The sequence below is a fragment of the Dermacentor andersoni genome, chromosome 2 (assembly GCF_023375885.2).
Source record: "Dermacentor andersoni chromosome 2, qqDerAnde1_hic_scaffold, whole genome shotgun sequence".
Taxonomy (NCBI): Eukaryota; Metazoa; Arthropoda; class Arachnida; order Ixodida; family Ixodidae; genus Dermacentor; species Dermacentor andersoni.
Window position 1 is genome coordinate 6,661,841 of NC_092815.1, and position 14,406 is coordinate 6,676,246.

General features: G+C 46.4%; 1 protein-coding gene across 1 annotated transcript in view; it reads right to left on the bottom strand.

Moving 5' to 3' along the window:
* Positions 1 to 14,406, bottom strand: part of p23 (cytosolic prostaglandin E synthase) — a 66,655-nt gene that overhangs the window by 47,252 nt on the left and 4,997 nt on the right. Inside the window, exon 2 of the mRNA XM_050190204.2 lies at positions 8,686 to 8,866. Coding sequence (XP_050046161.1) covers positions 8,686 to 8,866 — 181 coding nt within the window. The remainder of the gene's footprint in view (positions 1 to 8,685; positions 8,867 to 14,406) is intronic.

Sequence of the window (14,406 nt, forward strand, 5' to 3'; positions counted from 1 at the left end):
CTGCATCTTGTTTAACCCTTTGGGGGTCGAATTATTTTGAAAAAAACTTTCCCAGGTGGTCAAATTACTTTATTGCGGATCTTGAATGTACAAGATGTATAAAGTCGGGAACGAATAGTAAAAAAAAAATTAGGAACAGTATTTTGGTGTCGGCATCACTCAGAACTGCAAAATGTTCAATAGTATTTCAGAGTGTGGTACTCCTTGAAACACTGGCCTCCGCGCAGCACCTTATCGCAGTCTGCTCACCTAAAATGGGTGCATCTTCTTCTCTTAAAGCTACGAGTTGTGTTGGCGCACACGACATTTTCTCTGCGTGCGGCTGCCTTGGGCAGAGGTCTGAGGTACCCTCTCGCGTAAGCGCATTGCCGCAGAGAGCGAGAATACCTCGCGAGCGGCGGTGATAAACAAGCTAAGAGCAGCGTCAATCAAGATAGAAATCAACTTCCGTTGCCCCTGCGATAGCGTGCCAACAGAGAAAAATCACGTTTCGTGCCCCTCAGTTGCGATCACGCGGAGAAACCGAAACCGCCGCTGAGAGCGAGAATACCTCGCGAGCGGCGATTATAAACAAGCTAAGAGCAGCGCCAATCAAGATGGAAATCAACTTCCACCGCCTCTGCAAGAGAGTGCCGACAAAGAGAAAAATGACGTTTCGCGTGCCTCCGTTGCGATCAGGCGGCGATACCGAAACAGCAAAAGGGGTGTTGCCGCAGTCTGCGCGACGCGCTGAAGCTAGAAATCAGTTCTGTTTATCTCCCCAAGAAGGTAGCACAAGTTTCAAACGCTTCTTATACGTCCTAAGAGGTGGCAGCACCTCCCAGTAAGCACGCATTGTCATTATGGCACGAAATTTCAAACGGAGGGTCGAAACCGTACCCGTACGGCAAAGACCTTGCGGGACAGAAAACCGCCGCCGTACATGTACGGCAAAAACCTTCAAAGGGTTAATTCAACCTGCCAGATATTTCACTCAATTTCGTCTGCCCTGTCAGAGTTGAACTAATGGAAGTTGTCTGTACAACTTGCGAATATATGCTTGCTTGAATTGACTTATTTGTTCACCTTTATGCTTTTAGTACCTGACATACATTTTGAAGGCAAGTACAAGCAGGGTACTGTGGCTGCAGAACAGCATCACTCCTCTTGTTCAATGGTAAATAGGCTTAGATTAGTATTCCAGATAATTGCTGCAACTTATGCCATACATCAAAGCAGTACCTTTGCAAATGTGATAACGAGTAGGTTTCTATTGTACAAGCAGCATTAATTGTTACTCATTGCAGCAGATGCCTCGTTTGTTTTTTACTGCATTGTTTAGGCTCGCGAAGAAAAAGTTGTCAGGTCAGAGAGCATGCAGAAGCCTCCTCATACTTGATTATGGCATTCGAACAGCTTTTCTGTGCAATTAGGAGGTGGTATAATGTGTGTAACTGGCGCTGGAGCCTCCAAATGTTTTGCTCAGTCCCTGTACAATAATGTGGAATGTTGCACAATATTGTACAGTAATAAAATAGGCATTTGCACATGCGTTGCTCAAAATGCATAAGATTAACAGCTAGTCAAGCTTCGGTTGAAGGTCAGTCTGAAATCGACTATGTGCTCTTGTATGAGTGATAACCCTACACAAAGGAATGATTGCTCGTAATTATTTGCACATATGCTGTCAATGCGCTGACGGATATGAGCAACCCACAGTGAGAAAATAAATTTGCACTTGATATTAGTAAAACACAATTATAAAATTAAGATGCACTTGGAAGCACCTACCCTTGTTTCAAACATTCTTAAAACAGCCTATACGTTGTATCAGAAAATTGGGAACCCAAGAGAAGCTTCCGTGTCTTCACTGCTGCTATCGTTTAAAAATTATGTAGCCAAGTTTACCAAAGTGCAAATATTGCTTCTCTCTATTGAAGTGCTAGGAGTATTGGAGGCCAGTTTCGATGAATTCCCCGATTTGCCAAAGAAAGGGGCCTAGTGAACAGAGCTCATGATGAGGTTCTCTTCATGAAGGGGTGGTATGACAGATATCGCTACGAGCTATCGTGACAGTAGAGTGAATGCGCAATATGCTTAATTGCGGGTCCGAGACGACGACGAGCAAAATGCCTAGCCGCAGATACAAGGAGCCTACACACGATGTGCTTAGTCGTGCAGTTCGACGTGCCGACACGCGAAATTCCTAGCCGCGGGCTCGAGGAGTCGACACTCGATGCACTTATTCGCGCAGTCGGAGGCGCTGATGCACAAAATGCTTAGGTGAGGGTCCAAGAGGTCTGCACGCGATGTGCATGATCGCCGAGTCGGAGGCTCCCTATGCACGAAATGTTTAGCCGTGTGCCCGAGGATTGCGTGCGCTATGTGCTTCGTCACGAATTCCAAAGCACCAAGCGCTGAAAGGCTTAGCCACATGTCCAAGGATTCCGCGCGTGAATCTTGGTCGCGAAGTCCGCGGCGCTGATGCTCGGAATGCTTAGCCGAGAGTCTGAAACCTCCACGAACGTAGGGATCAGCTATGCTACTGCGATGTCCGCGTAGCGCCCGTTTTGACACGTCAAGATTACAGCGAGTGGAGATGTCCAGACTCGCGAGGTGCAAAGAGCCAAGCAGCCGACGAGAGTGCAAGACTAATGGCGAACCGTGCTGGAGTCACGTGGCGAGTGCGGCCAATCGCAGACTCCGACACGACCTTCAATCATTTGCTTTCTGTGCGCTTGTTTCTGTACAGAGGAGATCGCTGAAGCGGCAGATTTGAAGACGGAGAAATGCACTTTCCAACGAGACCAAGATGGCATCGCTCGGTCACACCGTTCCGGAGATATTGTGGCTTGAAAAACGCTGTTCTTGATTTCCGCGAGATTTTTCGCCACCTTGGCTGATAAAACAAATTTTTTAGAGCACTTCTAAGTGGTTTACAGTGATATTTGGGTATCAGATAGAAAAAGGGTTATAGAAACTGAAAATGCGATTTTCAAAACAAAATAAGATTTTTTTTTGGGCAATTTTCTGCAATGCGAAAGCCGCGACCCCCCTTAAGGGGGGACGCGGGGATCAGATCGCGAAAATCGCAAAAAAGATCGATTTTTGGCAACGACGCGTTTCGGTATCTGCAATGCCTAATCTACAATGTATCAATATGGTTTGACTGAAAACGCACTAAAAGTGCCCGAAAAAAATTAATTTATCAGTGCGTAGGGCGAGAAAACAGCTTTAAATCGCGTAAAATCACCGCAGTTCGCGGACCCCTAACTCGTCTTTCCCGCCACCGAACGCCGCCATCTTGGTATCATTCGAACGCTCGAAGTTTCGCCATTCCGTTTCTGAATTCTTCGGTCGTCGCCATCTTGTAACAAACGCACAAACACAAAAGAAGCGCGGGTCTGCTAGAGGCGGTCACAAGGGCCCTGCGATGAAAGCGGGCCTCCGATTGGTTGCCGTACTGAAAGGCGTCTCGCCGTTGGTTGCTGCTGCAGCAGCGGGCAAGCTGGCAACCACAGCGGACGGCAGTTGTCTGCTTTGAAAACCACGCAGGCGTCGTTCTTCGCTTGACACTCGCAGAATTCGGATTTATGAAAGCTCCCAGGTCAGTGATGGATCGTCGCTCGTTCGAAAAGAACTTTTAAATGAAGCATGCCTTCGGAAAACGGAAGCGCAAGCCTCCTACGGCGAGAAAAAGACTGCGGCCAGCGGGAGAAGCGGAGAACCCGACTGAACACTCGGATAACGTGCCGCGTTATCTTGCGCCGTGCTATTCCAGCAGCGAAGCCGACAATCGCCCTGTGACATCGATACTAATAACTAAGCCACCGGAAGACGTGCCAACGGAGGCTCTCGCACCTGTGCGTATGGCCGCGCGAGTCAGCAACCGAGATCGCGTTGTTGCAGGCGACGCGGGTCGAAGGTCTCCATCGCCGGCAGAGACTGTGTGCGTTTCCGATGCATCGTGCGACAGGGACACGCAGCCTGCGAGTGAGCCCCAACCGTCGACGAGCTACATACTGTATGGTGACTCAAGGCTCACCAGACGAATCGTCGCACGATTCAGACGCACCTCGAGCCGCGTTTTGTGTCAGTAGTGACTGCAGAAGCGCAGGCATGCAGCGTTCGCGACTCCCTTCGCGCAATGTCCGCGACTGAGCGGAAGCAGCAATGCCAAGAACAAATTTAGGCCCCTTGTGACTGCGAGTTCATTATTATACCTGTTTCCGCGATGAACTCTTTGAACGCTAAAGCTCTGTGCCCAAGATGCCAACAGCGTTCTGTGGGTGTACACTGCGATACCACGCTCGGCCTGGCAGTGAAAATGGTGGTCATGCACTACTCCAAAGGGCGCAAGAAAAGGATAAAGAACGCCTGAAGAAGGCATCCCAAGCCCACCAAATAAAGAGGCAAAGGTGTAAGAAGATGCCTGACAGCAATGATTCAAAATATTACAGCCCTGGTGCTTTTTAATAAATTTGCAGTGCTTTTAAAACTTTGCAGCCAGTTTTCTCAATTGCATTTTTTTTGTCGATCACCTCGCTCGTGGAAAGCGTAGCACAACAATAGCTGGACCGATTTTGGTCCAGTTTGTTTTGCTGTGATCCACAAGCTGTGCTGTACTTAAAGACAGTCTTGAAATGTTTCTTTATCTTTCCATTATTTAATTATTTCACAATTACGATATGGCTCCATGCAGTGAAGCACAGTCATGTGCATGTTATGTTGAGCAAAAAATTATTAGCGCACTAAAAAAAAAAATCGAACACTGTCTTGATGTAGATTAGACATCTGGGCAAACATGCAAAGTATTTCCAGCTCCCTATCATGTTTCGTTACTGTGCCAGGCTTTCCACAAGCAAGGAACTTATAAATTCTTATAAAACAAAAACTAATTAAGATATCCTAATGAAATTTTAGAATTGTCTTTATTGCAATGTGCAGTGTGTGTGCCAAATTTCAGCCCTTTCTGTCAAGAAACAAAAAAGTTAATTCTGATCCCCTCCTCCCCCCTTAAGTCCAAACCCCACGAGAGCTACAGTCAACGACTGAATTTTCGGACGCCCAAATTTTCGGACATGCCTGATATTTCGGACGTCTTCGCGGCACCGCCACGAGCCCTATAGAATCAATGTATAAGGACATCTGAAATTTCGGACGCTTGAACCCCCTGCCGTCCAACTTTTCGGACTTTTTGGCTCCTCGCACAGCGCCCTTGCGAAGGAAATCGACTTGCAGCCCAAGCACATCACCGCTTTGAACCACAACTAGCCGAATCTAGCCGTCACACACCTATTTGGTCTGGCCACGCTGGCTATGTTCATCGCTGCAAATGGCCGCACTTCCGCCTCCGGCGGAGTTTCCGGAGCGGCGCTATATAGGTGTTCTGTGGTGCTATTTCGTTTGTTTGCGCAGGCCACGTTTTGGCTAGCGTGGTGTGTGGTTGTGCTGTTGTGTCAAGTGTGCTCTGCAACGCTAGGCCTAGGTGCTTCGACGCTCGTCAGCGAACTCCACTGTTCGCAACTTGAGGATTTCGCTTGCCTTCGATGGCCCCCACTTCGTCTTCGTCGTCCTCGCCGATGGCATCGAAGCGCGGAAAGCAGTACCGTACCCACGGAAATAACTTTTGAACAGTTTGTTGACGCTGACAATGAGCTCAACTTCTGCGCAGAACTGACTGACGAGGGAATAGTCCGTCAGACTGTGGGGGATTCAGTAGACTCCGATGTTGAAAATGAGGAGCCAATGCCTGCGCCGCCTACAAGCGCCGAGTTGACGCGAGCACTGTTGACTCTTTCATCGGTGTACAGTGCTGACATGACCCTTGCTCAGATCGAGGTGAATATGATCGCATGCAACCGGAACGCCGTCCAAACAATCAAGTTCTTCAAGCCACTGCAGCAATAACACTGGCTGCCCGACGATGGACATGTACATAATAAACCGGCAGTCGGCTGCATACAGAGTTTTTGAACGCCTCTTTTTATAGCACGTTCATTGATGCTTTGGCAGGGTTTCGGAAGCATGGTACTTCGCCCTTTACCTCTAGATCCGAGAAAAAAAAAGAAAAGAGGTGCCTTTTTTTGCATGCATTCATTTTTTCGGACTGCCTGAATTTTCGGACGTTTTTACGTTCCCTAGAGGGTCCGAAAAATCGGTCGTTGACTGTATATTGGGTGCGACAGCTTCGAGCGTCAAAACAGGCCGTAGCTTGAACAGATCGCTCAGTGTTGTCGCTCGATCGCTCGTTTCTAGCAAAGCCTTTCCGTCCACGCCTGGTCGGAGGAAACGTGTATGGAGGGGCTTTAGTTTCTAGAAATCTAGAACTCATCGCTCGGCACCCGAAAGTGCTATGAGCAACTAGCCAATAGTGAGAGCCGGAACTGGATGTACATAACTCATATACTACTGTTTGTCGCACAGAACGAGCAAACTATCGAATTTTACACGTGCAAGAATAAGAACCTAGTGCAAGACCTTCAGAAATATTTTATGCTCCTTTTTACAGTAAAATACATCAACTTAAATTGATAAAGCACGCGTCACGCTAGTTTCGGCGTGTATATTGCTGCCTTCATACAGGGAACTTGTCGCTCAAAGCCGTCGCTCGCGTGGAGTTCGGCTTGTAGGCGACGAGTGAATTCAACAGCTATCGCCTCGCTTGTCGCGTGCAAGATCACTTGTATGGGGTTTATACTTTACTCCCTACATGTACGAGCCGATTGCGAAGAGCCGGCCTCTCCAAGAAGCAAAATATGCTGGTGCAAGCAGTGCTTTCCACGCGAACGAAGGCGAAGTGTTAGCATCTCCTTGTGTTGGAAATGTTCTTTGGCGAGTATGTTATTTGCTAAGCTGCACTCAGCGATCCAGTGAGTACGTTTCCGGGCAAACAACTGTAGTGTTATGTTCCTGCATGCCTCCTTGTAGAATGTAAGCGGTGATGCGATCTTCGGCATTTGTGCACTGCCCCAAAGTTGTCAGCAATCTACACAGACGGTTTAAACGTGGGAAAAGTTTACCGGCTGTTGTAGCATGTGAAGTATAGAACCTGCATCAGCGCGCCATCCGCACGCCACTCGTAACCGGCGAATTCTGTCGGCTATGTGAGATGGTCGGTTTCTCTATGTGTGCAGAGAGAAGGGGGAGCACAGCCTCCTGGCGTGAGCCAGCTTTCCATTTACACCTGCACTGCGTTATGGTAGCTGCATGCAGGCTGTTTCATAACACACGTGCGAATAGAAAATTCGCGGCACTTGGCGATGAAACCTGTGTCAAGGGTGGGAGATCAACATGCACCTTCCGTTCAGCGTGTTAACACGAAGGAGAACCCAAGGCACGCATTATTGATAAACTGTAAAAAAACTGTGAAACTCTGGCAGTAATCGTCGTCACGGAAGTTGTTGGAGCACAGCACTGTTTTTCTTGAGCGCTTGAAGTTCTTTTGCTTCAGAGCAGCCTCCCACTTAGCTGAAAGCTTTTTGTCTTGCGGGAACTAATGGAACATCGTCGCGGCCGCTGGTGTTCGTGCAACCATAGGCTGCACAGAACGCTGGCATGATCGGCCTACAAGTTCAATTGATGCTGCGCACGTCGACTACCACTCTACATACACACAAACAAAGGAATGTAGGGTCGAGCGAAGCAAATTAGGACGGCACGCACACAGAAATAAGCAGGATCAGGCATGATGATGGAGACTGCGAAGGAACGGAACACCAGTGCTGACGTCACTACGCCGCAGTTTCTGGTCTCCGCTCTCTTAGCAGCGTGTGGCGCTCGACAGGGGGCGGAGCTACAGCGCAATTTTAAGCAACGATTGCGTTGCTCTTAAATGAAAAATCCCCCCTAAAATTTTACCTGCATGGTTTATAAGGTTCCCGCATCCGTATATGAGCGTCTTATTGAATTCGACAGACTCTTCAGCTTCCCTTTAAATGTCATTGAAGTAATAATTAGGTAATAACATCAACAGAATAATAGTTACCTTTTGTTAAACAAAGAATCATATTGTTTGCAAGATTGACCGGTAGGTTCCTGGTGTCGAGGACACACATTCGGTTCCAAAATGAATGCGAATGAGTTTGGCGAACTCATCCGTTTGGAAATGTCATTTTCAATGAATGTCATTATGTTTTACCGTGTGACAGCAAACAAATGGCATTATGAACGAATGTCATTCGTTGTAAATCACATTAGATCTGCCATTTGACAGGGATATTAATATGTGGCACAAATACTTTTCAACATCAAGTACAGTAAAACCTCGTTAAACCGTACCCGCTTAAACAGTAGTTTCATTTTAAAAGTAGTAAAGTTAAATCCCCAACTCAGCGGCCATTGAACATAATGTGTTTTGTATCCGCATAAACCGTACCAGCTTATTGCGTACGGATCAGTTAAATCGTAGCGTTTCCACTTATCAATTTCACAATGTGCATTAATGAAAACGTTAAGCCATGGATTATGGACTTTACAGCTATATATATAGTAGCATCCCATTAAGATTGCTGTGCATAATCACAACGCACACAGTACTATCAATTCCTACACAAAGCTTCTCATACCAACAAGCCCATTTCAACAAGGTTTAACAGCTATCTTTAGGACATGTCACACGTCATGTCGGTTTGCAACATATTTTTCCTGCTTTACAGTACGATACTTTCACTTGATCACTTGAGCTTTAGCACAAGCAATTCTCACCTTGATAGGATGCAGAAACCTAAGCATCACTTCGTGCGGCTTGGATTCTACTCCTCCGGTTCCTTTGAAGTGTAACGAGTCTGCAGTCAAGTTTATGGTTGGGTTTTTACAGTCCTCCAGGGCCACTTTGACATAGACTACATTCTTGCGCTGTGCCCACAGTACAGGGGGAACTGGAAGACTGCATGACACAACAGAAAGAATGTGTTATAACACACTGCTGCACAACAGATTTCTAAAATGTGAATACTCGGAAACACTAGCAGGTACAGCACCTAGACTTTCAATTGTCAGGCTGCTGAGGCATCCACGCATTTATTGGTGTTGCAGGGCATTCTGCAAACACCCCAGTGGTTTGTGGCAAAGCGAGGCGTAAGACCTCCAAGCTGCATGTTATAAGAGACCCTGAAGCGGGTTTACAGGTTGCTGAGTGGACTGGAGACGCCACTGCGCATGCTGAGCACACCGAGGCAGACAGCGGGTTTACGGAACGGCACTCTAGCCCATGCGCCCCAACGGAGCACGCCCAGCAAACAAGCTGCTTCAGGAAACCAACATGGTGGCTACGAGCGCAAATGCGGGCACATCAGCATTATCTTCAAACGCAGCACTAGCACTTGTGCAGGAGAAAAAGCTTTGCAGGTGCTTTACTGCTCAAGGCTTGTGGATTCTGTGTAATGTAACAGCAAGGAGGCCTTTTGTAGATGAGGTTAAGTGGATCATGGTCCTCGAGAACATCAAACAGGCGATTTGACGTGAGCTCACGCTACACAATATAACGGATTGAACGGACTTTCGGATTGAACATTGGAGGCAGCAAGACGCGGGGAACCTTAAAATGCGAGCGTCCTTTGTCCATTAACACACAGATCATGTGCTCTGGTACACATGCATAAATGTAATGTGCGTGTTGATTCAGGTGGGGCATTGAGGAGCAATATGCCGAGAAAGAGCAGATCCTGTAGCACCTCAGATTGCGCACAAGTTGTTAACTACAAACTGGGAATAACACCGAGTTTATTAAAGGCAAGCTTCAATTATAATCATTGCATGATAACTGCAATTAAAGGGTGTCTACCAAGTAGACATTTCTAAATTCCTTAAGTTTTCCAGGTTTCCCCCGAGTGCCTTTGCAAAATTCCCTGGGTGAGAGAGAACTTCATTTTATATCAAGATGGGTTGACACTATGTTGCCCGATGCTGTCACTTTTTAGTAAGCATGTTAAAAAATAATCCAGTTTGAATAGTAAAGAGTAGTGTTTATTTTACTCCAAAAGAAAACAGAATGACAGAGTTAGTAAAATGCAATGTGAATAAAGCATTTTAAGAAAGGTGGTGAAACCCATTGCAAATATAGTCAAACATCCTCAAATGTGAATAAAAAGATGCATACAGAAGCAAATATTTTCGAACATAAGCTATTTCTATCAAATGATAGCAAGCTCATTGGTATGAGGCCTGAACTTTGTCACATGTGAGGTTCTAAACAGTTCGTAAGTAAACCCCAACTGTCCTGACATACTCTCAGCCTACACACAATGCCTCAGTGTTGCGTTTCCCTGCTTTAAAGACTTTATTTTGGTTTGGATGAGGGTCACCTGCGTCTCGGCATCAGCCAACACTTTGCCTCTTGAGCTCAAGCTCCTTCAAAGAAGTGGCGGCACGCATCCTTTCCCGTTCATTCCCCAATGTGCAAGTCGTTTTTCGCCTCCTCCTTGTGCCGCGCGTTCTTCTCAGACTATTTGAAGCATCCTCGTAGTTGTACAGTCAACGTCCATATTTTTCAGACTCTCTAGGGATCACGAAAATGTCCCAAAATATGAATGCATGTCTTTTACTGCCTTTGAAGGCACAAATCGCCACACGGACATCCGAAAAGGCTCTGACGGCCTGCCAGTACACTTATTAGGCAAACATACTGTATTCAGTGACAATTGAGTAAAGTAAATTCGTTGAGTAAAGCCGCACTTCCAGTTTTAGGGGCACATCTCTGGTTCACTTCGGCATTTGTTTTACTAGTTATGCTTTACTGCTGCTCCATACATAGCTCAATGCAAACTTGGCACATCTCTTCTGTCCCAAGCTTTATTTTGATGCCTTTTTCATTGTCCTATGTGGACTGGATAGAAGGCCTCAAAAGGTCTCATTTATGAAACTAATGTGTTTAAATACCAAGACCCCACTAACCCCAAATCGATCTGATGTTGCCAAAGAAGACCTTGTCTTTAAAAACGCCACTCTTCTACTGTTAGAGGAGGTTCAATATGACAGAAAAGACAATAAAACAAAAGACAAGTGGCACCATTGACTCAATGTTCCAGCACCAGAATGCCATGACATTACTGATTTTGGTGGCAATTGCTCTGGCTTAGTCAATTTTTTTTTTAGTAAAAATAAACTACAATGTACAAGTACCAAATACTCAGCTTGGCTATCGGAGAACTCTTAATATGAGAAAATACAAACAATTTCATCATATCACACTGACGTTTTAACACAAAGTGACAATGGTTTGAGCACAAAGATCAAGAAAAGAAAATTTGGCGTTCATTTTCTTTCCTGGCTATACGAAATTAACAAAAATAAAATTTCTGGAAAATACTGTATCAGTCAAAACTGATTCAATGTCTTTCGCTTGGTCCAGCGCCTCCAGGACAGAACTTATGCTGAATGCCATATCTCTAGTAGAAACAAAGATGGGTATCCAGGGTGTCTACCAAGTTGACACTTCCAAATTCCCAGAGTTTTCCGGGTTTTCCCTGAATGCCATTGGAAAATTCCTTGAGCGATGCAGAACTTCATTTTATGTCAAGACAGGTTGACACTATGTCGCCCGATGCTGCCACTCCCTGGCAAGCATGTTAAAAAACAAAGAACGACTTAATCTAGTTTGAATAGTAAGTTGTAGTGTTTATTTTATTCAAAAAGAAAACAGAAGGGCAGGGTTAGTAAAATGCACAGCAAAATAACTTCGAAAAACATATGGTAAAACACATTGCAAATAGAGTCAAATATTCTCCATGTACGAATAAAAAGGAGATGCATAAGGAAGCAAGTATCGAATATGAGCCATCTCTATCAATTCATAGCAAGCTCATTGGAACGAGGCCCGAACTTTGTCATAAGCGAGTCTCTCTCACCAGCTGGAAAGTCAACCTCAGCTGTCCTAACATACTCTTATCCCACACACAACACATCAGTGTTGAGTTTCCCTGCTTTAAAGAGTTTATTTTGGTTTGCATGAGGGACACCTGCATCTCGGCGTCAATCAACACTTTTTTTTTGAGCTCAAGCTCCTTCAAAGAAGCAGTGGCATGCTTCTTTTCCCCTTCCTTCCTCAATGTGTAGGCCCTTTCTGTTGACGTTTTCTTTCCGCCACGTGTTCACCCCACGGACCATTTGAAGCATCTTGTTGGTCAGTTGCACAGTTCATGTTCGATTTTTCGAACTCCATAGGGGACGCAAAAAAGTCCGAAAATCAGCCAGTTGGAAAAAATAAATGCATGTAATTTACTGCCCTTAAGGGCTCAATCCGCCACAGGTACATTCGAAAACGCTCTGCAGGCCTGTCGGTACACGTATTAGGCATATTGGTGCTCGTACTGTGAAAGGAAATACCGGGTGCACGCATGTATAATTAAGGAATACATACTGTATCCCATTGCAATAGCCCCTTCCCACGCTTATGCTTCACTGCAATACTTTTGCGTACACTTCACCAAGGAACATTTCTGTACAGAGGCGAAACTTGACTTTCGGGAACCAGCATTATGCAACGCACCGTGCTTTCCAAGCTTCTAAGCCAATCGCGAGGACCACAAAAGCGGAGGGCCTTTGCTGACAGCAGCGAATTCTTTCAATAAAATACGCGGCACCCAATGGGAAGAAGCTTCATGGCTAACGTCGAAGCAAGCTAGGCGTAGTGTTGCCGCAGTGGTGGCTACGGCTGCCAGCGGATCTGCGTGCAAGATGACCGGTTCGAGGTGGCGAGGTAAAATGGCAGAGGTAGTGGCTTTGATTAATGCAGTTTCGGACCTGCGGTCAGGGCAAAATGCCCGGAAAATCAGACTGCAAAGAGGTCTTGCGTCCGAAATTTCAGACGTTCCAATACATTGACTCTATGGGCTTTGTGCCGGCGTCGCGAAGCCGTCCAAATTATCGGGAATCCGGAAAGTCGGTCGTTGAATGTACACTGGCAACTACTCCTGCCGACAACAGGGCGTCAAAGCTACTTGAGCCAGCATTACTGCGACTTTCGACCTTTTCAATAAAATTACAGCTAATTTTCCCTGATAGAGGCACAAGTTCCCCGAGTTTTTCCAGACTACTCAAAATCCCTGAGAATTCCCGGTTTGCCCAGTTGGTAAACACCCTGGTATTGCTTCTGATCGCGGAGCTCCAGGAGGAGATCACCCTTGCCATCCTCGTCGCCTTATAACCGGGACCAAAAACATCAAAGACTTTGATACAAGGAACGGTGAAATGGTGCGCACTGGTTTGTCGGGTTTTTCCGAGTGAACTACATACATGGTAACGTGGGAAGTTGCGTACTTGGCGTCCGAAAACCTCAAAGACATCTTCAGTGTGCCCTCGTTTCTGGGGGCGACCAGGGAGTTTCGAAGAAGCATTTTCCATAAGTATTGATGGGGTCTTTAGCAGCAATGCCAACCACCCACCATGGAGCCCAACAGGGGTACGTGACAAAGGTTCCTTCAAGAGAAGCCCTGCCTACGCCAGCCATACATTGCTGCTATAACCAAATACAGCATAACCAAGACTGGCTAGCCACACAATGTTAACCCTTGCTAACCAAATATACAGCATAACCAAGACTGGCTAGCCACACAATGTTAACCCTTGCCGCCGGGAAACTAGGAAGTGATAAGTGAAGAGAAGACAGGAAAGATGAAAAAGGCGAGAGAGAAAGACGAAGATCGGAGAGGAGGACAGGAAAAGGCGACTGCCGATTTCCCCCAGGCAGGTCAGCCTGCAGGTGCAGTCTACGTGAAGCAGAGGCCAAGGAGGTGTGTTGCCTCCGCTGGGGGGCCTTAACGGTCCGAACACCGAGCATTAGCTCAACCCCCACAATCCCCTTTCCCCTGACATGGCTAAGCCGTGCACGGCTACACGCAGGAGGATCCAACCCTCATGTGCGGGCATTGCCAACTTGTGCTTTGGAAAGGCATTAAAGAAATCTTGCCACCATGAGATCTATACGTCTCTTATGGTTCAGTCGAACTCGGGACATGGCAAATCAACGGAGGGAACGCAGAGGGAAGGTAGCGGCAGTGCCCTATCTGCATAGAACGACACATAGGCTGGAAAAAAAAAAAGAAGATGGAAGAAAAAAAAAAAAAAAAAAGGCTAGCCGTGTGGACACGAAAGTGGTCTATTCAGCACCAGAAAAACTTGTGAAAGTATGTCGGTTAACAGACGCGTACCACACGCCAGCTGTCGGATGTTCTACAAATCATTGTAAAGCACCAGTGGGTTGCGCAGAGGCTATTGTTTACGAGCTTCTGCTGTCCTGTGGGAAAAAATACACCGGACAGACAGGAAGGCGTCTTAATGACCGGTTACGAGAGTACAATCTAAATGTGAGAAATAAGCAATACGGTCATATGCCAACTCACTGTCCGGAATGCAGCTGTGTACTGGTGTATGGGTCCTGCAGTGTTCTTGCGAAGCACGAAGATAAAGGTGTGCGAGAAATTATTGAGG